General features: G+C 37.1%; 3 protein-coding genes across 4 annotated transcripts in view; 2 read left to right on the top strand and 1 right to left on the bottom strand.

The window, feature by feature from the left end:
- The window catches only part of LOC131432208 (neuropeptide SIFamide receptor-like), a 401,852-nt gene that overhangs the window by 329,637 nt on the left and 46,826 nt on the right, over nt 1-25,389 (top strand). The window lies entirely within an intron of this gene.
- Nucleotides 5,310-9,988, bottom strand: LOC131432211 (uncharacterized). Of its 2 annotated transcripts, none has more exons than XM_058598345.1 (3): nt 9,844-9,988; nt 5,664-5,758; nt 5,310-5,588 (listed from the first exon to the last, which is right to left on the bottom strand). In XM_058598345.1, exons 1-3 carry the CDS (start codon nt 9,853-9,855, stop codon nt 5,432-5,434), a joined length of 264 nt encoding a protein of 87 aa, XP_058454328.1. In that variant the 5' UTR covers nt 9,856-9,988; the 3' UTR covers nt 5,310-5,431. The 2 variants fall into 2 exon arrangements, with proteins under 2 accessions (XP_058454328.1, XP_058454327.1); XM_058598344.1 differs by lacking the exon at nt 9,844-9,988 and adding an exon at nt 9,397-9,782.
- LOC131432209 (larval/pupal cuticle protein H1C-like) lies at nt 15,549-16,569 on the top strand. The gene is made up of 3 exons (XM_058598343.1): nt 15,549-15,692; nt 15,882-16,000; nt 16,080-16,569. Exons 1-3 carry the CDS (start codon nt 15,681-15,683, stop codon nt 16,309-16,311), a joined length of 363 nt encoding a protein of 120 aa, XP_058454326.1. The 5' UTR covers nt 15,549-15,680; the 3' UTR covers nt 16,312-16,569.

Raw genomic sequence — 25,389 nt, 5'->3', positions numbered from 1 at the left:
ATGCATAATTCAAACCAAATGCGTTTTGTAACTGAAGGTTGTAGCTTTCGAGTGAAAATAATATTTTTCCAAAGACAAAAAGTGGTCATTTTTGACCCAGTGTCACTTACGCAAAACTTTACAACTTCTCCATCCCAGCATTCGGCCGCGGAGCAACGCGTTTAAAGTGCATCTTGATGTGATCCAGCACCACCACGGTAACCTTGAACCTTCATTCCTTGATCTGCCCTCTGTGCAATTGAAGTGCCACCACGCGTGGAGTCAGGCATGTGTGCCCTATCAAATTATTACGCAACACATCAACAACAACAACAACAACAATAATAACAACAGCAACATGGAAACGCTGCGAGGCTATTCGTACTCGTACCAAACGTGTACCTTTTGCCTTGTCCTGATGCAAAGCTACATGCTCGAGACACATTCGTTTCCATCTCTCAGCCAGAGTCACAGATCAAAGTAAAATTATATGAGCACACTGCAAATATAGGTAAGCAGACAGACATGTAATCCCAGGCCCAGTTACCCACGTGTGAATTGTAAAATGGTTGGAAGGGTTGGAGAAACGGGCGGGATGGCAGTTGTAACAAAATAATACTCTTGGTACTAGTCGCAGCAGCAGCAGCAGCAGCCAGAGCCAGAGAGCTGTTCTTCGGATGCGCGCAGTCAATGTGTCTAAAGGAGTGCTCTTCTTGAAAAGGGCGCCATAAATTAAAAAGGTTCATTTTGAGATGCTCAATTCTTCTTGTGATGGTTTTTGAGGTACTGACGGTACGTTTTCGTTCGAGCGAAGGAGGGAAAAAAATAACTAGAAGCTCCGGTTTTGCTGTGACCATTTGAACATCCTACCGGTCTGACATCCTCTGACTGTTGACACTGGTTCTAGTGGAAGTGCAACGACGTAGCAAAGCTACATCTCATTAAAATAATGACACAATTAATCAGCAAGCAGCGTGGAACATGATATACCATATAGTATTTAAAAGAACTCGGTGCGGATCCACATACACTCACACACACATGATCTTGAATCTGAAGCCTAACTGGACCTTGAGTAACTCGAGCTCGCGGTAAGCAATTGACGACTCGAGATTCCCGCGATCTGCCATCAATCTCAATTGAACCGCATCTTCTGAATCGAATTTCCACTACGAAAACGAAACGATGACGGCGTCTTTTCACAGCGATTGTTGAGCTCTCCTCGTCTGCTGCCATGGATGGGGTTGTGCTGGTTTTGTAATTGGCTTCCTTATTCCGCACGAACCGACGATGCACCTTTCCGAACATATCCGGAACTTCCTTGCCCGTCCGTATGCGAACGGCTGCGCTTCCGATGAGCAGTTATGCAAAAGTGAACTATGCACTGCATTTATGGTAAGAGGATTGTTTCACCATGATAACGAATGCTGTCCGGATTGCCTTCTATGTGTAGTTCAGTGCTATGAGATTTCAGATATTGTGACACGACCGGTGTAGGAACATAATTAGAAAGCTACATGGGAATGTTTATGACGGCATTGGTTGTATTTCATAGGATTTCCTGTTCGAAAAAAGTTATTAGCTATTACGATGTTTGAAACATTTCTATTCAAGATTCATGGCCACACTAAGCACAGTCGCGTAATTTGTTTCGGAAAGCCTGTTTTAATCCACCTAGTGGTGTAATGATACCTTTCTCGTATTATTCATAACATCATATATATTACTGTGAAATTCGCTATAACAACTGTTCATTAAATAGAAAAAGAAAAATTTGTTCGGACTTGTTAGATTAAGTTAGAAACTCTACAAATCCAGTTTACCCTGTAGTGCCGGAACCGGAAATAGTATCCACAACAAATTTAGGAATTTCGTATGAAACTTTTCCTTTGAACCTATAAGTTTGTGAAAATCGATTTGGCAATCTTGAAGAAAAGTGAGTGAGATCCTGTTTTCAATTTTTGATCATCACTCCTAATTCTTCCGAAACCGAAGCCGAAGTTGGTTCGTTTGCCAGCAACAAATATGACCTCCAAGTTAAAACAGTTTTGAACTTAGTTAAACCTAGACTTACTATCTCATGCTCTATTTTTATTAAACCAATTAAACAAAATTTAACAAACGAGGCTGCATTTCTATTCCTTCTGCATATGGAAGTCAATCTAAACAGCATGAATCAGCAGCATAAAGCATGTAGTAGGATTATTATTATTATTATTATTATTATTATTATTATTATTATTATTATTATTATTATTACTATTAATATTATTATTATTATTATTATTATTATTATTATTATTATTATTATAATTATTATTATTATTATAATTATTATTATTATTATTATTATTATTATTATTATTATTATTATTATTATTATTATCATTACTATTATTATTATATTATTGACATCACTACACCAGGTCCGGTGCACTCCTTTTGATAAAAAAGTAACTAGGGTGGTCCTCGTTTAGATTCAAATCTGAAATATAACTTTCTTAACTCAACTCAAAAATGATTTTGTTGTACAATGAAGCTGTAGAAAATTTTATTGCGAGCCACTTTGTTGAAAAAACCACCTCTCTAGCTCTTCATTTGATCGAGTTACATCAATTTTCCCGAGTAAAAGTAGGGTGGCTCCCAAAAAAATTACTTTTTTTGTTATCACTTTTTTTGTGAAACGTTCTATCGGAAAGTTGTCTTTAGAAGAGTTGTTGAACTAATTATTGCGCACAATTTGGCCCAACCATACTTTTTATTATGAGCTACCAGTAAAAAGTTATGATTGTTTTTTCATCAAAAACTAGTCAAGCTTCAAATATCAATATTCATTAGATACCAGATCGATGAAAATGTATCCTGAAAGAACATAATATAAGTAAAAATTTAAGAGAAAATTGGAGGGGTGTTATTTTTTAACTTATTTAAATTAGATTTTTGTAAGACAAAGCACTTTCTAAAACCCAAGAAAATCATTAGTTTGTTAAAATGAGTAGAATGTATTTATTCGAATTAAAACTCATTGTGCGTCGTTTTTCGGCTTTTACAGGCTATTCGGTACACAAGTGGACGAGAAAGAAGGGCCAGTGTCATAGGCGTCTTGGCACGATGTGGATAAAAATATTTGAATTTTACTAACTTGCACCAGCTTTTTGGAATGGTTGTCGAGACCATGAAAATTTATATTCAAAAATTTATCAAGGCCAACTAATTCTGAATAACCATATTACACAGTATATCTAATCCACAGCTGCTCAAACTCAATTGAAGTAGTTATGTTGGTAATAAATGAATTAAAATTGTTCTGCAATCTATTTTCGGCTGTAGTTTTTTTTTCTCGAACGGACAATGTATGGAATATTTGTATAACTAATTTGATACTACTATTGAAGAAAGTATGTTGATACGTTAAGGCGTTTAAGAGCTATGCAATGTTTTTGAGTTTTTTTTTGAAAGTATTTTTAAAACGAATTTAAATAAGTTAAAAAAATAACACCCTTCTAAATTTCTTTTAATTTTTTACTTATACTATAACCTTTCAGGAACCGTATAGGATACATTTTTATCGATCTGGCATCTAATGAATATTGATATTTGAAGCTTGACTAGTTTTTGATGAAAAAACAATCATAACTTTTTACGGATAGCTCATATGAAAAAGCTTGGTTGGACCAAATTGTGCACAATGATTAGTTCAACAACTCTTCTAAAGACAACTTTTCGATAGAACGTTTCACAAAAAAGTTAGAACAAAAAAGTGATTTTTTGGGAGCCACCCTACTTTTACTCGGGATAATCAATGTAACTCGATCGAATGAAGAGCTAGAGAGGTGCTTTTTCAACGAAGTTGCTCAAAATAAAATTTTCTACATCTTTACTGTACAACAAAACGGTTTTTGATTTCAATTAAGAAAGTTAGATTTCAGATTTCAATCTAAATAAAGACCACCCTAGTAACTTTTTCCATCAAACGGAGCGCCATTTGATTACAAACAATTTTTGTGAAAACACCAACTACAAAAAACTAATATTAATAGTGAAAATATTTTCGTCACGCTAATTTCCCCTTTCAGACCACTGAGCACTGTACAGTGGTATTACTGCACTACCGGCTGTTATAGCATCGCAGAGAAATCGAAGTGAATTCTGTTTTTGAAGTATTTCTTCACCACTTTCGGTGCTTTCGGAACAGGAAAAAAGGGGGCCAATAGTACCGAATTAAGTTTTGATGCTCACAAACTAACAATCTCTGCAAACTAAAAGAATTTATCAGATAGTTTTATGGGATTTGTACATGTTTTTGACCATCGTTCGTTAAAAAATACCCATAAAATTTGTTAATGTTTTACTTAGGACGCTTTAGTTCCGGAATAGGAAGTTTTCAGAAGACTGTAGGACCTCTCATTTGAATCACACACACACACACGCACACACACACACACACACACACACACACACACACACACACACACACACACACACACACACACACACACACACACACACACACACACACACACACACACACACACACACACACACACACACACACACACACACACACACACACACACACGAACTGGGTTTACTATTTAAATTTTTGTTGCATCCGAAAATATGCAGTAATTTTTGGTAGGACCATAAGACCTACGGTGTACAATATTTAACACACTTTACCCGCTAACTCTAGAACCGACAGTCGGATCCAAATGAAATTCAGGAATTAGATATGGGACCATGAGACCTTTCATTTGAATCTTTCATATTTGTGGAAATTAGTCAAATCATCGCTGAGAAAAGTGAGTGAGGTCCATTTTGGAATATATGACCACTATTTCTGGTGCTTCCGGAACCGGAGACCGGGAACCAGGATAGCCGGAAACGGTTTGTTTAGTTGCCTACTGATAATAGCTATCGATATGTGTAGTTTTGAGACCAGTTTTAAGTTTTTTTTGCGTATTTTGTTTTGCCGGTTTAGGTGACGGTGCACAAATATTTAACGCACCTCTCCCTATAACTCATGAACCGGAAGTCGGATCCAGATAAAATTCAGGAACTCAGGAATTCTGTATGGGACCTTAAGACCTCTCATTTGAATCTGAATTTGTGAAAATCGGTTCAGCCATCTCTAGTGACATTATTAGTCATATACACACATGCATACATACAGACATACATACATACATACACACACAGACATTTTGTGATCTCGACGAACTGAGTCGAATGGTATATGACGCTTGGCCCTCCAGGCTTCCGTTCAAAAGTCGGTTTTCACAGCGATTGCCTAACCTTTTGATATGAGAAAGGCAAAAATCAGTAAAATATTTAGTTTTAAATAATTTTATATTCAAAAACTGTTTGATTTTTTTATTCAGCACTTAAGCCTCGGCAGTGACAATAAATAAAACCTATTAACCTACGGCCAATGACGGCTAAACCTCGTCGTTTAGTGATGATGTAGATAAACTGGGCTAGCTATGACACTTTTGTAGATCGGAACAGTTTTGATCACTGGCACCGTCTTGATCACCGGAACGGCATGATACTTCACGACAGGAGAGTACACGGTTTTCACGATCGGCGCGTGTACCACGTGGGTGTGTCTGTAAAAATAGTCGAATGACAATAGTTACTGGAAATTGACCAAAAAATGCTGCCGTGATTGTGTTGGGACTTACGCGTGGCTAACGGCAATGGGTGCTGCTACAACATATCCGGGAGCTGGAGCTGGAAGAGCTACGGCAGCGGCGATCACCAGACAGGCGACAATGATCTGGAAGTAGAAAGAAAAAGAAATTTGTGAACACTTTGGAAAGAGAGAAATGATATGAGATCCCATTATCTGTATCACAATGCTCCATTGAGCCTCTCAATACCACATTTAGAACAAGCTTGAAATGTACACTGAAATGTTTTGGAATCAAGTTAATAACAAAAGTAAGGAAGTACTCTAGTTGGTAACTACTTTGGTATTATTATCTTATGTTGCATCAACCACGTTTGGAATCTGTGATTTTGGAATATGGATGCGTTTGCTTCCGTGCCGCTGCAAACTCTCATATTATAAAATTAGAGCGAATTCAATATCTGCTAATCAACTGCTAATAAGATGTGAAGTCCTGAATCCCCTGGTTATTAATAACTTCGAAAGGCTAGTTGAGCTTCAATCTCAAACAAGATTCATTAAAGTATATTTTAACCATATGTCAAAGGAAATCAAGCCTTCAAGATATATTCCTATCCGGGTCAGCCTCCTAAATGTCCCTGACTCAACTTTATTTTTCGACACATCCATGCAACCCGAAGTGCGTGGAATCCCGAAACACCTACGCTCGTTGGAAATCCCAAAAATATTTTCAAGTAAGTGCCAGCTGGCAAGCTTCTTGGGATAAAGATGATCTGGGACGGTGCATGCACTCAATTATTTCTAAAATATCGACAAAGGCATGGTTCAGGGGACTGGATGTGAGTAGAGATTTCATTCGTGTGATGTCCAGACTCATGTCCAATCACTACACGTTAGATGCACATCTCCTTCGAATTGGACTTTCCGAGACTAATTATTGTGCTTGTGGCGAAGGCTATCGCGATATTGATCATGTCGTTTGGACATGCGTAGAGTATCGTGATGTCAGATCTCAGCTAATAAATTTATTTGTAAAGAAATACTAAACAAAATGTGTAAATTCTAGTAATTTTATGGTTTTTTGGTGAAATCACCAAAAACAAATATACAAGTTTCCTGCGAATGACCTAAAAACGGTTCAAACCGCATGTAAACTAATAAGCTCGAACAAAATTGTTCAAATTGTTCAAACAATGTAAATTTTAAATTTATTATACGTTGAAAATAAAGACCTCATTTCTGTCTCCAAACCAACTGTTCACTGCAATCTTTGTAAACGTTCCACTTCGATCCGGAACGATAACGAAGTTATTTTGCCTATTATAGAAATCGGCCAACTGCAATGATTGGAACACTGGTCACACGATTTCCGCTAGTATGAATCAATAAAATGGCCATGTCGTTTTCGCATGAACCAAAACCCAGCCCAGCTCGGACTCCAACTGCTGTCAAATGTGTGATATCAAGTAGAGGTGGTAGGGTGACCTACGGGTCGAAAATAAAAAAAAAACTTTTAGCCGTACCCAACGCGAACCCGAAATTAATGTTTCTTCCAAAGGCCGCAAGTTTGAGTAAAACTTTTTTGTTTGAATACATCTACGAAAAATTTTCTAAAAATAACATGAATTTTAAAAAACTAAAATAACAGTTGAATGGGATATTTCGAATCGAGACAATTGACAGCAAAGATACTGTGGACGAATTTCGCACCAAATCGTATTCGAAGTTGGCAGCATAGTCTAAGATTCGAACAAAATTTTCTGAACAAATAGACTTTATTACATAAAGTCACGTTTTGTACGAACCCGGCGAACGACCGCAAGCAGGTTAAAGTCGGGTATAAATAAACGATTTAAAAAAGTCACTACGCTGTTTTTCCGAAATTGATCTGTACTATACCTTGAAAAGGGTCAAACTTTTTTTCAAAATGCCTATAGCCGAAATATTGTAATGCCGATTTGTCAAAATTTCAAATAAGAATATTCCCAATAGAGTCGCATGCCAGAAGAAGATTTTTAAAATATAAAAAAAATTGTTTTCGAAATTTATTCCAAACTTGGTAATTGTGTTCCTTACCAACCACACATACGTTGCAAGTAGGCCACTGCAAAAAAATAGTTTCTCAAGCTAAAATAATTTAAATCTTTTAAGGTGACGATGCAAAAATACGAACAAAACTGTTTGAAATTTTTGGTCTAGTTTATGATCATTCAAATTGACTTCGGTTATACTCGTCCCGGTATCCGGTTCTGGAAATACCGATCAAAAACTCCTTTATCGTAAAATGCTAATGAGTTAAGCATCATTACACCGCTCGTCAAAGTCTCGGGTTGGCGGTTCAATGCATAGGACGCTGGCCTTACAAGCTAGTTGTCGTATGTTCGAGCCCCGACCTGGAAGGGTTCTTAGTGTCAGTAGGATCCATAGTACTAGCCATGCAATGATTCTGTACACTAAGAATCGGCTGCAAAGTCTGTGTTGAAACAGAAAGGCCAAGTTCCACAAAAAGAATGTAATGCCAAGAAAAAAAATCATTACACCGCTCATCATTATTATGATTTAATTCCAATGTTGTTTGCGACGCTTGAATATTTGGTTTATCTTTTTTCTCTTCTTTTGGCTACCAATTTTTTTTTGTAAAACCATAAACTGCACAACAAAAAGTTCTGATTTTCTCATGTTCCATATTTTCATATATAACGCAAACCATGAAAATCTAATACGTCAAACAACTAGAATGACTTAAATCTGTGGCAAGCAAGCACAACTTACAGATGGCAAGCATGCACAACTTACAGAACGCTACATCTGCTTTATATTAGCAATGAGAAGTGTTCTGATTACAAAATAATCTGATTGTGCAAATCCCACGTGTTTTCATGTTCATCACTTTTCGCCTTCGGCTCATCAGTGCATTATCAGTTCGAATTGAATTACCATGGTCACTTAACAGATCAAATTATTCCGTGTTACATCAGTTGTGTAAATTTTGCCTCTGACAATGACAGTTCAATTTGAATTGATGTTGTACTGATGCACACCATATACGTGGTGATTATAGGGGGTATTTATTTTATTCTGAATAATTTGAATATTTCCTGTGTGATACATGTTACCGTTGTCATTTAACACAACTTTTTATCATGAAAAAAAAAACGACTTGCTTTGACGATCGCTAAGATATTCATTTTACAGCACCAAATTCTGTGAAATGAAACTGACTCTCTTGATACTCGCATCCCAGGGTAGCTCAATGGCATAGCATTTCCAGAGATTGAAGATCACTGTTTAAGTCGAACTTTTTCATTACAAATTTAATATTTCACTACTCGTTTACTTCTTCGAGAATTTGTTTCAAAAATAACAAAAATTGAGACGATTGATTCCGGTATGCCAATTCTAGACAATTGCTAGCAACGTCCAAGGGGCAAACGCAAGCCCTTCGTTGTTTCACTTTCTCTTCCTTTTATTAAAGCATCAACCCTCACATGAACAGAGAAAAAAAACCTAATAATTATTTTCATGAAACTGGAATGCAAGTGTCACGGGTGTGATAATTAACGTCCGACGGAATGATATAGAAAACCTCCGAGTCCGACACCACTTGATACGAATTTTATACAAATTACGATTAAATGAAACCCGCGCTACCGTTAGTGATTAACCCCAGTCGCAAGCCATCGAAAACAGCACTTTGTCACTCAATTACAGTAACTCCTAAATCCCGACTCCATCTATGCCATATCAAATATATATAGAAGTAGAGATAAATGGACAAAGCGAACCTCACTGCCAACGGTTGTACTTGAAAAACACTTACGAATGAGAAAAAAAATTCTCATTTGCACTTGACAATACCAGTATCCAGATCGGCCGGAGCCGGGCAAGTTTAGGAACCTCCGCGTTCTACCGGGGCCACAGATGGTCGGTCACCACACGAAAGCGGGGAGGAACCGGGGCCCCGGTTGTTTCGTTGTTGAGCTGCCTTAAGCACTAATTACTGTTTATGGTGCGGTAAGGTGCGGTGGCACTGCACCACTCATTTTATATATTTTATATATGGGACACTGATTGCTCCATTTTATGGCACTACACATTAAACACGTTCCACGACGCTGTAGGTATATTTTGTTTTACCGCTGCACGCAAATCCTACCCAACCGATTCGTTATGCTTTGAGGAATAGAACTTAGAATGCGAACGAAATAAAATAAATAAAACTAAATACACACCAGCTTGAACATTTTGCAGGCTTTTGGTTGGAGAAACTGTGGAACCGTGTAACTGAGAATGATCTATCACGAGACTGGAACTGGTTGCTGCTGATTGAACTGTGATTCTGCCTAGAACTATTCTTCCATTATTTATATGGAAACAAACTGCGGAATCCCTCCTGGCTACCCGATTTGGATTGCAATGCAATGGCAGCAGTAGTATGGGTAATTGTTCCAATTACAACATTGCCGAGGATCCAAAATCAATAATCGCTCTGCAAAGCGAAGCTCATCATCACGTTTCTACTGATAGGTATCGTTCTAAGACCCGCTCGATAATGGGCAGAATGATCAGCAAGAAATACTAAATGGAATTAATGCACATGTGTATGGGTCTCGGCAGGTGGACTGAATCGATCGAATCGGAGGCCGGAGTTCCCGGCAACCTTCAGTTCTTGTTTTGTTTCGATTCAAGCGATTTATTTTGATTGTTATTGATAAACATAAGTGGACTATTTTTTTTCGATTTCATTGCACGAGTAGCTGAGACCTGACATAAGATTATCTCTTTACTATACTTTTCCGTCGAGCGGTTCAAATAGAAACAGTGAACTTCGTAACTTAATTTTTTAAATTTGTCAAACAGCATGTCAATTATATGTTACGTGTTATACTAAGTGAAAGTTTAGTGACGTGGAAGTGAATTGTAAATTTTAAAGGTATCTAAAGAGTGAAATTTTTAGACTTAACTCGATCACAGGCACGCAAAAATTTTTTAACAATATCTGTCACAATTGACCTTGAAATCAGAATTTTCGACTTAGAAGTGGTCCCAATTACTCCAAACCACGTTTTTTGTTTGCGCTTCTGAAGGTTGATTTTGGAGCCTAAATGCCTTCAGAAAAAATTTCGTTTGGAATTGTCCCCTTTTCTTGATATAATTAAAGTTGTCATTAATCCCCTTAGAAGTGAGACTAAATGTATAATTTACATAAATAGCGTGATAGAGAACTCATTTCTGAACTGAGCTGAGCTGAAGTAGATCGCCCGTAGTTGCACTTCGTGATTGACCGAATGAGTGGAAATGTACAAATATCCACTAACTCATAACTTTTTATTAAATGATCAATAACAAGCGACAAGCGTCCATTTTAGGAATTTTTGAAGAATTTTCTTCTATGTCGCTACAATCGGATTCAGGAAGGATCTCGTAAATATTGTTAGACGGCATAGAATCAACGGAAGGGAAATCCGTCCGTTGTCTTTTATTTTTACATTCAGATTCTATAAGTTATTAGAAAAATGTTGAATAACGGATTGTGATTAATTCCGTATTGAATTATTTTTAGCCTTAGGCTTGTTGCCTTTCCGGTTGGACGCAGGCATTTTTGAAATGAATGAAATTTTAAATTAAATTAACTAGGCTAAATTAGTCTTCGATTATACTCCTAGTTTGGAAAAGTCTTGATAAAGACTGTTTTTGTGGTAGTCTGTTTTACCACTTTTTAGTGGTAGACTGATTAGTTCGAATTATAGTTCTTTGAATAGCTAGCCTAATTAATTTCTTAGTCACTCTAATATCACTCTTTGTATAGCCTTGAGAAAGGCTGACTAATTGTTAGTCTTTAAAAAGACTGTTAGTGATTCAGGTAGCCTTGAAAAAGACTGAAGCCTTGAATCAATGAAACTCTAGGTAGTCAGAAAAATTTTTCAGGAGCTAAGAGCTATACGTGTGCGGTGCGAACGACTGTTCAACACCGACTGTAAAAAAATCGTAAAGTGTTTTGTCGGTTACGTCACTTATACCAACATATCTCTGTAACCAGAAGTCGCAGTCATTTGATCTTCGAACTTGATCAAAAGCCCGACAGTAGCTTTCAAACGAGCCTAAGTTTGTTTAAATCGGTTCAACCATCTCTGAGAAAATTGAGCGGTAAAAATATCTTCGAAAAGTGCACGCACACACATTTTCCGATCTCGTCGAACTGAGTCAAATGGTATATAACACTTTTCTAACATTTTCAACGTTTTGGAACACTTAAATCCATTTGCAACACAAAATTTGATGCACGCACGTTGTTCTAAATTTTCATCCATTATAAAAATCGCCACACGAAAATTTTTCAACTTCTTTGTATAGACGCCAAACAAAAACTAATCGTACGATATGCGTCAAAATTTGACAGAATGTTTATGAAAGTGTTGCCAACGTTGAGAGAATAAAAGTTTACCGATTGGACAAGCGCGGGAATTTTAAAATGAAAATTCCGGTTCTTTTTTGACCATAAGGTACAGCAGAAAGATAAGATGTGACAAGGATCATTTGAGTAAGCAGAAATCTTTTAGTAACTTAACTTTTACTTTTTTCCAACCAGAGGAGACGAGCTTAAGCATCTGATCAGTGAATCACTCGTGTATTGGAAAGTACCGATAAAAAAATAAAATTACTCAAAATGTTTTGAAGTAGGGCTACGTCCTTGTTTGCTATACCGAGGTGCAAGTTCAAAATACAGGAAATAAAACTGTACAAACGGTGGTTTGAACATTTACATCTCAACTATTTTTCAACTGATTTTCGATATCATTACACATACTGCTTGGATATATTTTTACGCAACGATTCGAGTAGATAAATCTATATATTTTAGATAATTGGTGATTCAAACTTCAATGTGTAACGAACCAGGTCTAATTTTTTTTTGTTTCCCAAAACATTTTATCAGGATTTCCCCGGTTTTCATGAGATTTCTGCTCTTCAATGAGTACGTTACTCTTCCGTAACATCACCATCACCGCCCACGGAAGACCGCTCCAGTCGATGACCAGCATGCGGGCCACCCGTCAGGCCTTCGTAGCACAAGTAGTCGCTGGGGGCTAGGTTATTGAGAATATGGTGTGTGAGGAAACAGAACGAAGACTAATCCGTTCAATTTGGCCATTATTTTCATTGACTTGTGGCACGGAGCATTGTCTTGGTTAAAAATGTTTTTTTCGATATCGCATAACAAACGCATCAATAATTCAATGTAATAATCACTTTAGATGGTGCTTTCTTGTTCAATATAGTCAATGTTTATTATACCTCGAGTATCTGAAAACTGACGCCATGATTGTTCCAGCTATCTGTTACATTTTCGGACGACTTTCTCCGTATGAATGCTAATATGACTCCGGAAAAAATGGTGGATCCAAGTTTCGTTCACTGTTTCATACAAAATAAAGAAATCATTTTTATTGCGACTTAACAGTGCCAAACAGCTCTCTGGATCGTTAAAGCGTTGTTGCTTTTGTTCGATTGGAAAAAACCTTTTATATGCCCAGATTATCGCGTAAGATCATAAAAACGCTTCCAGTTAATGTCCTAGCCATTTCAGCATATTTAATTTTACGAACTTCAATTTTGCGATCATTCGTCGCGAATATCAAAACTTGCTTGACTTTTTCTGACGACTGCATCATTTGGTCCCGTTTGAAATCAGAATACACACAAAACTTTATTTTCAATGGATCCGAGTGCGGGTAACACCTATCAAACCGTTGCTTTATCAGCATACAGAACTTGTTATTTCCATTTTTTCATAAGTGAACAAGTAACGCCACGGTGAGATCAAGGTGAAAATTTGACATCTGAAAGTTAGTTCTTTCTAAAAATGAGGTAAGTTTTACATTTGTGTCAGTCTTGGGACTTTTTGAGCAATGTGTTATGCACATCAGCGACTGGACTGTTTATGGATTTGTTTTATGCGCCGTTCGCTTCGCACGAGACATATTTTGATCGAAAATCGGCAGGATGACATGCGCGAATTCAGCACCTTCCATCATCAGCCCCAACGAACTTAACGGTCAGAGTAACTAAAATTCTCAAAGAATTAATTTCGAAAATTCGCACACACAAATAAGTTTATTCGGAACAAGACAAGGCCACTGCCCTAATACTCGAAACAAATAATGGCAGTGATTTTGAATCTAGTTGCGGAGTCCTATGTCAACAGTTCGAATAACCCCAAAGTAGTTCCGTGGCGTATTTAATCCTTAAATGTGCAATTTCGTTTTAAAACAAAATATCGAAAACACTTCAAACTTCTAATTTACACGTTTCATGCAAATTAATAATGAAACAAAATATTTAAGCAGTGTGCCTAAAAATATATTATATTATTGAATAAAAAAAAATATTGTTAAAAAATCGAAAAACTATCCACCTGGGCTTAACATTTTTCACCGGCCCTGGTAGAGGCTAGATCAAACGGTGAACCAAAACATAGCGATTATTTTATATGGGACCTAGAGGTATTATTATTTTCGGTGGTCAAGCTGCAAGTGAATTACGCTTTCTTTTTCATCGATTCAAACCACAGTTTGCAGTGTGTTTTAAGCTTGACGCGTCTCTATCGCCAAGCTTTTCTTCACTGCAACAGTAAAAATATAACAGATTATGAACCGAGCCTTTCACATACTTTATTGGTTTTAATGATGATGATGCTAATCTTATTGAAAAGCACAATTTTTAATTATTGCAAAGAAATTTCTAAAGTATTTGTTTTTCTTCAAATAATAGAAACTTAAAGCTTTAAAACATTCAAATTATCAACCATCCTAACAATCATCTCTTTATTTTCGATTCCGTATTACTCTGTGCTATCTAAATTATAATTCGCGTTAATGATCGTTAATCCAATCGTGACGGTTTTGCAACATGCTAAATTTGAAGCACATGCCTTCGAAACCATTGGAGATCCACTTCAGCATCACGAAGATCATTCACCAGGAACCACCAGAAACACTTCCGAAGGCAGAACACGGAAACATTTGCAACAGAAACAATGCTATTCACACCTTAACAATCCCAATTTAACAGCACTGGTTATACCTGTCAAGAAACTGAAGTGAAAAAACACCGACATTAGATATTCCCCTGAACGCGGTCATAGATTCGTAGATGAAATAGGTTCAAACCAATCCAGTCAAGTTGTGTGCTGCTCAGCGCTGCACATGCTGAACAAGAATCCAAACCGTCAACTGTGATATGTTGCAGACCTCTATAGAGCCCAGCATCGTACATGTTCCCCGAGACGGAACGAAAACATTTCCCCCGCCACTGCCACTCGGGGTCTCTCGACGGTCGATTCCGGTCCATTCTGACACACGTGATTATAATTCCACCAGAACCACGAGACAAGAAGCTCGTAGATAAGTAGATTTGCTTTTTTTTTCGCTGAAGACAGGTCCGAGATATGTTTTTGCCCCCGCGTCAACCGACCGACCCACTACTGGATGAGAGCCGACGAGGACGCAATCGTCGAAACACCCCACATCTGACCTCAACGGCGGCTCTGAACTGGACTGGTTGACGAAAGAGAGATGATCGACGACGACGGCGGCGGTTGACCCGCGCGAGCATGGTGATCACGTTCATTACCTGTCCAAGAATATGCTAACAAAAACAAGCTCGCGGGCCCGTAGGTGCGCTCTCAGGAAACCTGATCTCGAAATTCACGGTTTCGTTCACTCTCGTTTTCAGTGCGCGGGGCGTCGCGTTTCTGTTTCTCTTCTACTAATGTGTCACAAGTGCACGACATTGCGGGGATGCGGGTTTGGTTGAAGTTTTGTAGTGTTTTTTTTTTTCTACCTTTCGAGGACCTCCACCGTAGTCTGAGAAGCTGTGAGCCCAGGTGAGAGAACGAGAGACTGGCGCAATTCCTTAACGATCACGGGCTCGGTCTAGACGATTTTCACTATAAAAGCTAGTCAGCCTAGGCACAGAACATCAGTCAATTGTTGTACACCGCAAGTGTTCGATTTATCAAACTTTTTCTAAGTCAACCTGTTAGGTTCACAAAACTTCAACTGCCAAAATGTTCAAGCTGGTGCGTATCAATTCAAAGTAGTAGCAAAAGAAATTTTTTGTTTTCAAAAGTGTATCTATGTGCGTGTGTGTGTGTGTGTGTTTCGAAGTGATGATTATCGTGTCACGCATGGACTTTTGAAAATATGGAAGAATCTAGACGCCGGAGTTTCGAAACGGTCACTGATAAAAGTTTGAATCTTCGTTACAGTTCGTTTTCTCCTGCCTGATCGCCGCCGCCGTCGCTGCCCCAGCCCCAGGACTTGTGGTTGCTAGTCCAGTGGTTCATGCCGTCCATGCTGCCCCCGTTGCCGTGAGCCATTCCTCATCGTGAGTTACAATTAGTCGACGAAAGTTCAGGAACAGTTTTCTAACTTCCTTACATCGCCGTTTTTTTCCTCCATAACAGGCACGTTGTGCACCACGCCCCAGTAGTCAAGGCCGTCGTGGCCCACCACTCCCCAGTCGTTGCTGTCCACCATGCCCCAATTGTCCACGCCGCCCCGGTCATCAAGGCTGTCCCCGTTGTGCACCATGCCCCAATTGTGACCAAGACCATCGTTTCCTCCCCAGTGGTCCACTCCGTGCACCCAGTCCCAGTCGTCAAGAGCGTCGTCCACAGCCCGGTCCTCCTCCACTAAACTCCCTTCCGAACGGGGGCATCCATCAAAAAGTCTGCGCTTGCGACGTGCAACATACAAAGACTAGCATCGAATACTCTTCATCCAAAACTGCGATTAGAATTGTACATAAATGAAACCAGTACTGTGCCCGTTTTTTTACACACAAACACACAATTTCAAGAACAGATTGAGTCTAGTGAAACAATGCGATAGATAAGATCGAAGCAATTGCAATAAATCAAAATACATGTAACTTTGTTCAAAAAGTTAAACAAACTTGGTATATTTTATTGGTAAAGTCTAGAACAAACCGAAATTCTTTATTTTTCTGTGGTAGCTGATAAGTAGAGGCTTAATTTATCACACTGTTATCCTTAGTTTGCAGGTCAACTTTTTCCTGGAAAGTTACTGATAACGAGACAATTGCCGTTAAATTGAGAAACTGATGCAAGTTTCAGCTCAGATATTTAGACTTCTATTTCCGGCGTAGGAATAGTCCAGTAAATTTGCATGGTCATAAACCAACAAGACCCATACATTGGACCAGTTTTACAGATTTTTTACATATTTTAAATTTTTTAATTTTTCACTCTATAATTCCGGAACCGAAGGTCAGATTCTTTTAGAATTTCCTGGTAACCTATGGGATCTTAAATCCATCAATTCGAGCCTAAATTTGGTAAAATCGGTTAAACTATTCCTGAGCAGTGTTAGTATTATCATTCCCAAAAAATCAAAATTCATCTATCATCACCAATAATAATTGTTGGTGTTTATCATTCTCATAATCTATATATATAAAAATGGATGTAAGTTTGTATGTTTGTAACGCGATAACTTCGGAACTACTGAACGGATTGCCACCAAACTTGGCACAGGTACTTCTTGTATTTCAGAGATGGTTTAGGGAGTATATTTATATGATAGGGAGCGTAGCAAGTGTCATAAACAAGGGGGGGTCAAGGAAAAATTCATATAACTTGACAAGAATCGATACGTTTTGAAGACCGTAGAACCATTTTGCATACCTTAGATATGACTATATGGGGGGTGGATGTAGCAAGTGCCTTTAAATAGGGGGGTGTAATGTTTAAAACGGCATAATTCAGAAACTACTGAACGGATTGCCACCAAACTTGGCACAGATACTTCTTGCTCGTCTGAGATGGTCATAAGCGTATTTCTATTGGGGGAGGGAGCGTAGTAAGTGTTCTTAACAGGAGGAGCTCATGAAAAAATTTGTCTAATTTGACGAGAATCGATACTTTTTTAAAACCATAGAAACATTTTGCATATATTAGATATGATTATATGGGGGGTGAATGTAGCAAGTGCTTTTAAAAAGGGGGGTGTAATGTTTGTAATGGCATAACTCCGAAATTACTGAACGGATTACTATCAAACTTGGCACATGTACTTCTTGCTATTCAGGGATGGTCATAAGCGTATTTCTATGGGGGAGGGAGCGTAGCAAGTGTCATAACCAAGGAGGGGTCATGACAAAATTCATATAACTTGATGAAAACCGATATTTTTTGAAGATCTTAGAAACATTTTGCATACCGTAGATATAATTTAATGGGGGATGGATGCAGCAAGTGCCTTTAAAAAGGGGAGTGTAATGTTTGTAATGGCATAACTTCAAAACTACTTAACGGATTGCTATTAAACCTGGTACATGTATATCTTGCTCTTCAGATATGGTTATAAGAATATTTCCATGGGGAGAGGGAGCGTAGCAAGTGTCCTTAACAAAGGTGGTCATTAAAAACATTATCTAATTTAAAGAGAATCGGTACTTTTTGAAGACACTTTTTTCACAACTTAGATAAGATTATAAGGATATTCTGTTAGGAGAGGGTGTAGTAAGTGCCTCTAAAAAAGGAATGCAATGTTTATAACGGCATAACTCCGGAACTATTGCACGAATTGCTATAAAATTTGGTACAGTTATTTCTTGCTCTTCAGAAATAGTAATAAAGGTATTTTCATAGGGGAGGAAGCGCAGCAAGTATCATTAACAGGAGGGGCCAAGAAAAAAAATTCATAAAATTTGACAAGAATCGATAATTTCTTAAGATCATGCAAACATTCTCCATACCAAAGATATGATAGATATGGGGAGTGAATGTAGCAAGTGCATTAAAAAAGATATGGGGAGTGAATGTAGCAAGTGCAATAAAAAAGGGGGATGTAACGGCATAGCTCCGACACTACTGAATGGATTACTATCACACTTGGTATAACTGCTTTTTGCTCTTCAGAGATAGTTGGGGGAGAGAGCGTAGCAACTATCCTTAACAGGGGTCATGAAAAAATTTATTTAATTTGACGAAAATCGATACTTTTTGCGCAACTTAGAGTATTCGTGTGGGGTGGACGTAGTACGTCCCTCTAAAAAGGAGATATAATGTTTGTAACGGCGCAACTCCGGAACTACTGAACGGAAGTTGAATCAAAATGGACTATAAGGTTATTTTGAGGGTGAGAGAGTGGAGTAAGTGCCCCGAACATGGAAAGTGTAAGGGAAAATTGATCGGGTTTTACGAAATATTGGTATTTCTTTACAAGTACAGTATATTTCTAGCAACTAAGTAATGTTCACAAAAATATACACAAGATGGAGGGGGAATAAGTATTCTCAACATTGATCTGAATTGACGAAATCATAGAATCATTTATGTAAATTGTGAATTTTATTATGTAAGTTGAGAAAACTATCGACTCAAGGTGATGAAAATAAGTTTACAACAACATTTGTATTAACTGAATCGTTATTCTATAGGTTTTCCTCCCCGATGAACGGCCAGAATGGGTAAAGCCTTGGTAAAATAAATTATATGAAATGTTATTCTGTAGTACGAATGTAGTTATGATGTTAAACAACCTTTCGTTATAAAATAATCATTATCAGATGGAAAATTTTGAACAATTCATGATGTCATAAAATTTTTAGAAAGAGGAGGGAGTAGCGAGTGATTATATCCATGGAAGCCAAAGGTATTATAGATCGATTGTGACGAAAATTGTGATACATATGAAACCCGGAGGTTGCTAAGAAGGTATTTATAGAGAGAAAGGTGTTTTAAATGTTCCTAACAAAAGGGTTCAAATATAAAACTGACCCAATTTGTCGTGAATGCCATGAAAATTATGATTATTTTGAGATCTTAGATGGGGCACTGATCATTCGCAATCTAAACATGAACGGAGTATTGTTCGACCGGGTTTCCGTCTAAGTTATGTTTCACTACAAGAGTATTTCACTAAGCAGGACAACTTCGAGAATTTTTTCGGCCTTCCCTTCACGAAACATTTCCGAGCAACGCCGGGTAATTCAGCTAGTCATCAATGAAAATCGTTTGATTTTCTGAGAATGATATTCTCACTTTTAATCGGTGTTGCGAAAATATCAAACAGTAAAATATTACCGATGATTAAAATCAAATAATAAAATATATCGACCACTAGCAGTAGTGGTTAAGGAATGAACCATTGTCCGGACTTTGTATCGGTTTTCCTTTAATAACTTTTTCAATAAATGTCGGATGTTTTTGCGGTCTTAGATGATTTTATCACTCGTTAAATTTCCTACATACAAAAAACACGCGCTGATTTTTAGAGTCTATAAGATGATCTCCAGCAGATTTTTTATTTTGGTAAAAAGTAAATTTCCTCATACTAAATCCCATACAAACTTCAAAACTCAGGCGCGAAAAGATATCGAGCTAAAAATTTTCATAATTTTTATGGGACCCAAAAGAAAGTACAAAAAGTTTTGTAAAATCTAAATGTTGTCTCACTTGCTCATCTTGCCATGAATGAACGGTCAGTAGGCAACATAATCACCTATCTCGGGGCCAAATTTGATCAAAGTAAACAAGTTTTTTTTTGTAAATCGATTTGAAATTTTTAAATAAATTTTTTTTCAGTGTAGCTTTCCGTAAGGTTTTGCCTTTCTCTATAGAAAGGTATTAGAATTGATGGAAAAACCGACTTTCGAACGAAGCCTTGGAGACCCATAGTGTTATATACCATTCGACTCAGTTCGACGAGATCGGAAAATGTCTGTGTGTGTGAACTTTTCGAAGATATTTTTACCGTTCAATTTTCTCAGAGATGGCTGAACCGATTTAACAAACTTAGGATCGTTTGAAAGCTACTGTCGGGCCATTCATCAAGTTCGGAAATCAAATGGCTGTGACTTTTGGTTCCGGAGATATAATGGTATAAGTGACGTAACCGACAAAACATGTTGTTTTTTATCGCTTTAATGTATATAAGGGTGCCTACAACTTCTTCCTGAACGCCATTTTTGTACAATTAACGGTTTCCGAGTTACAACGATTTGAAAAAGACAATTCTGGGAAATGCAAAAATACATACGCCCCATTTTAAAAATCAGTCGTGAGTCGGATTGACTTCTCCATCGGTTTAAAACTTATGGTTTGCCATACTGAAGCCATGTGCAAAGTTTCATCCAAATCGGAGAAGGTCGAGTCTGATGATCTGCTAAGCATTTCTGGCATTGCTCTATTGTTTTATTAGATCAAAACCTTACATTCAAATACATTAATAGCAAGTCCAATCCCCTTTCAGCATTAATATTGGCTTGACACTTTCGAGGTATACTTTGAGCGAGATTTTGCGCTTGTTCTTCTTAAAACGACCTCCAAATTTTGTTAACTCGACGAACAACTGCTTCAAATTGTGTAGTCAGTGTTCCGTACGATATATTTAAAGCTTTTTGGGTTAATTTTGAAGCCCCTTCGCGTAAAGTTAATGTCGGATACTTCAAAAACAGGTCATAATTAATCTTTTTCGTCTTTTTCCGACAATACATCGACAGAGCCGTGATTTGGAAAGTTGTCGACATTTTTCACCGTTTAAAACGATTCACCCACTTACTCACAAACTGTTTCGACTTTTGCATGTATTTCGCCGCGACAGCTTGGGTCATTTTGGGACCATTCGAGTACGCGGTACTTATTTTGGAGAAATGCTGAGATCGAATTCTAATCATTAGTCATCTGATTTCTTCTTGCATTGCATGAAGGACACTACTGGACTTTGTGTTAAAAAAAATAATAATCACACCATTCCACTTTACCGATCGCTAGTAATCGTGACCACGCTCTTATGAAACAGACTGTAGGTTCTGGTGTATGTGAATAAATGAAGACAAAAAATACTCAACAGTTGTAATCATCGAATAATTTCCACAGATCGTGTTGGTATTTACTAATAAAAATACGAAGTATTCCTCCACTGCACGGAAAAGCCAGCGATCGCAAAACAACTAAAATATTAGTTGTTTTTCTGATTTTGATTGGTTAAAATTTGGTACAACTAATCGACTGTTGTTTTAACTAATCTGTCATTTTTTATTTATCGTGCTGGCAGCTTAGTAACGACACCCAACAAGTAATGAAACGTTTCAGTTGAGCAATGCCAAACACCCTGAGCGAACAATTAAACGTTTCAATGAGATGTCACTCGTGCAATTGAGCAAAGACACAATCCCAGCAAAGTTACTTGTATGCATGAAAGCAAAAAAATGTCGCAGTTGTTTCAACCAATCATTCAGTTATTTGAACTTAAGCCGCCAACTGCAATAAATATTTTTTACTGTTACCCTCTTCGGGGGGCAACTAATCGTTCTCTGCTTGAACAACGAAATTTTACCTAATTAACTGCTTATATCTTTATCACTAAACTCACAAAGGATATGGAAATGAACCAAAAGATTACAATTATCAAAAGGGAACTCACCAGAAAAATGGTCACAGGGAATTAGGAAATTTTCCTTGACTTGCAGAATGGCTCGCTGGTAAACCTAATGCTACAGTTTCAAGAAAATACAAATAGTACCACTTCACTTTAGCACCAAATTTTTAAGCGTTAAGCGGTTTTAATAACATTGACCTGAACTGTTCTAGAACACATTACTCTCAGATAAAATTAAAACATTTATACTGTAGGAATATCTATTTAACACATGGAAAACTTGTTTTACAATTAACTGTTTTATTCTTCTGCATACTTTCACTTACGTAAAACGACCACTACGTAAATAACATAAATGACGTTCATTTACCACACGGAACGACCGAAATTAGCTCTGCGCCTAATTCGTATTACTGTTTTTGAATTAGTTGATTTTAACAACAAAATTTCCAAAATAACTATGAAATTAATTAGAATTGAGAATTTACTTTGCTGGAAAAAACTCTTATTTTTAGAGAATTTGTTTAGTTGGCGAATATCCTGGACAAAAACTAGCAATATTTCAATCCAACACGAAATTCTCATTGACAACTAATTTGTTATTAAAATCAGAAAATTTGTTTCTATTTATCTATCACCATCATTACTGAAGGACAGCACAAATAACACAAAAATGAAATTGGTTTAATTAACAAGTTTATTAGTCAAAAACCCATGAGAAGTGTCAAAGCAAAACAATCCATTAAAAAGGACAGTCTTGTTGAAACTGCTTGCAAATTGTTTTGATGTGTTTCCCTTGTGTTACGATATATCCATATAAAAATTTCTGATTCGATTTGTAAAAATGACGTAAACTCTTAGTGAAAAGTGTATTTATTCAGAATGTGTGCGCATTTAAAGCGATTGTGCGAAATAATGTTTTTACGCGGAACAGTGAAGAGAGTTTCGAATGTTGCACTCTAATTGTATATGTCAAACGATGTTTTTTGTATCTTCCAACCTTCCGGGCTACGCCGTCCGGTGTATTACTTATATTCGGTTTTTGTTTTCCGAGTGCTCAAAGTTTTCAGTGAGAGAGTCGATTTCGCGAAGTCGAATGAAGAAAGCAGCGATTTAGACGAAAAATTTTCAAAAAGAAGTTTATGTTTCGCTTATGCCTTTTTCTCCAATACAACATCGTATTTATACCCGCCAATATAGAAAAGACTACCGCGACTGAAATATTTTTCGGTAGTAGTGTGCCATCTAGTGGCTAGTAGTCATTACGATGTTAACGTTTTTTCGGTGACAGTGCGCCACATAGCTTCAAATTGCAGAAGCCAATTCAACCATTTATGTTGGTTGAAAACAACGATTTATCTCTCTAATTCAACTAAAAAATTAGTTGAATGGAAATGAAGTGTGCCTTAGCTAAGAAATGACAGCACGTTGAATTGGTGAATTCAACTAAAAAACGTGTTTAATCCACCTAGCAGTGAGATGATACCTATTTTTATCAATCCGCATGTGTTTTTTGCATGAATATTCTTCGGTGTTTAAGTTTTCATGACATTATTTTAATGACCCTCGTTTTAAGCGACAATTTGAGATTTTAATCACTCATTACTCTGTAATGTCGAAACTGCAAATCGGATCGAATTTGAATCTAGAAGTGTGATAATCGATTAAACATGCCATGATATGTAAGTTCCACTCTAGAGTTTACGGTAATTTAAGGTACTTCCAGAGCCGGTATTCAGGAACCAGCATAATCCAAACCGATTCGTATGGCCATATGACGAATAAATTACAACAGTTTTGAGTTCAACTTTGAAGCTTTTCGGGATTGTCATCTTCTATATCGGTTTGAATTTTAAAAATTCATCATCATGTAATTCGAGAACCGGAAGTCATAATTGGATAAAATAATTAATTTTTGTATATAAGTTTGTTTTAATTAAAATTTTTGTTTCTGAAATTTGATTAGGCTTTTTTTTGAGAAAACGATTGAGCTTTGAGAAACGATTTTATACTGGAACCGGAATTCTAAAAGCGGTATGGCCGAAGTCAGATAAATTCACCTGAGTAGCTGTACACTTTACATTTGTTTCAAAACATTTGAAAATCAGTTAAGACATCTTTGAGAGATCATAGCACGAATTAAATTTTTAGGTGCCTTCTGATCGACAACTGAATACCACTAAAACTGAAAAAAGTTAATTTTTTTTATCGACTATCCAAATCTGCTAACCCGATAAACCTGATTAAATTATGTGGAATAGACATTTTTATACAATCCCCGAAACCGGAAGTTGGATCTGACTGAAAAGCAAGATGTTTTATAGAACTTTGAAACTTTTCATTTGAATCTTAGATGATTCTTAGATTTCATTTGCATCTTAGATCGGTTCAGCCATCTTCAAGAAAAATGAGTTACACAATTTTGATTTCGTTTCACATACCATCCTGTAGTTCCGAAACCAGAGGTCGGAACCAAACATAATGCAGGAACTTTGTTTGGGAGCATACGACTTTTCGTATGAATCTGAAGTTGTAGAAAAGAAATTTTCCGAGAAAATTAATTGAAGTTATTTGTCACACACGCATTTGCTGATCTCGACGAACTGATTCGAATGGTATATGGATGTTATGTTGTTCCAGCATTTATTGCTGTAAGTAGTTTAAAACAAAATAATTAAAAAAAATTCTGCCATCATCTGGTTTATATATGTCATATTCGAACGATTATGTTGCCAAAAACGAGCCGTGCCAAAATCGGTCCGAGGCTAAATGTCATGAAAAAGAATGCTGTACACAATCCTTTTGGCTCTTAGAAACAATTGTATGTAACAGTATAAAAAATCGTGTTTTCCGTTGCTCCCAAGCATTTCTTTGTCATACAGCGCTCAAAACTCCTACTGCTGGAATAGGGGGAAAAGTCGCTTACAGAAAAATTTCGATATCTCCGTTAAAAATGGACGGATTTTAACAATCTATGGCTTGTTGAATAGGTATTACCGTGCGGAATCTAAGTCTGAAAACATATTCTGTTTTCAAGGTCAATTGTGACAGATACTATCAAAAAACTGAAAATTTTGACATAAAACTTTGTATAACTCAAAAAGTAAACATCCGATCTCAAAACCATTCAATAGCGTTTTGGGTGACGGGGAGACCTTTCATTTGCGACTAGTTTGATCAAAATCGGTCCAGCCATCTCTGAGATCTCGACCTCTTAGTTGACAACACACATACGGACACACACACACACAGACATTTGCTCAGTTCGTCGAGCTGAATCGATTGGTATATGTCATTCGGCCCTCCGGGCCTCGGAAAAATTTTCGAAAGTTTGAGCGAATTCTATACCTTTTTTTATATATATAAAAA

The sequence above is a fragment of the Malaya genurostris genome, chromosome 2 (genome assembly GCF_030247185.1).
Source record: "Malaya genurostris strain Urasoe2022 chromosome 2, Malgen_1.1, whole genome shotgun sequence".
Lineage (NCBI taxonomy): Eukaryota > Metazoa > Arthropoda > Insecta > Diptera > Culicidae > Malaya > Malaya genurostris.
The sequence above is the reverse complement of the archived record's forward strand: the minus strand, read 5'-3'. Positions and strand labels throughout refer to the sequence as shown.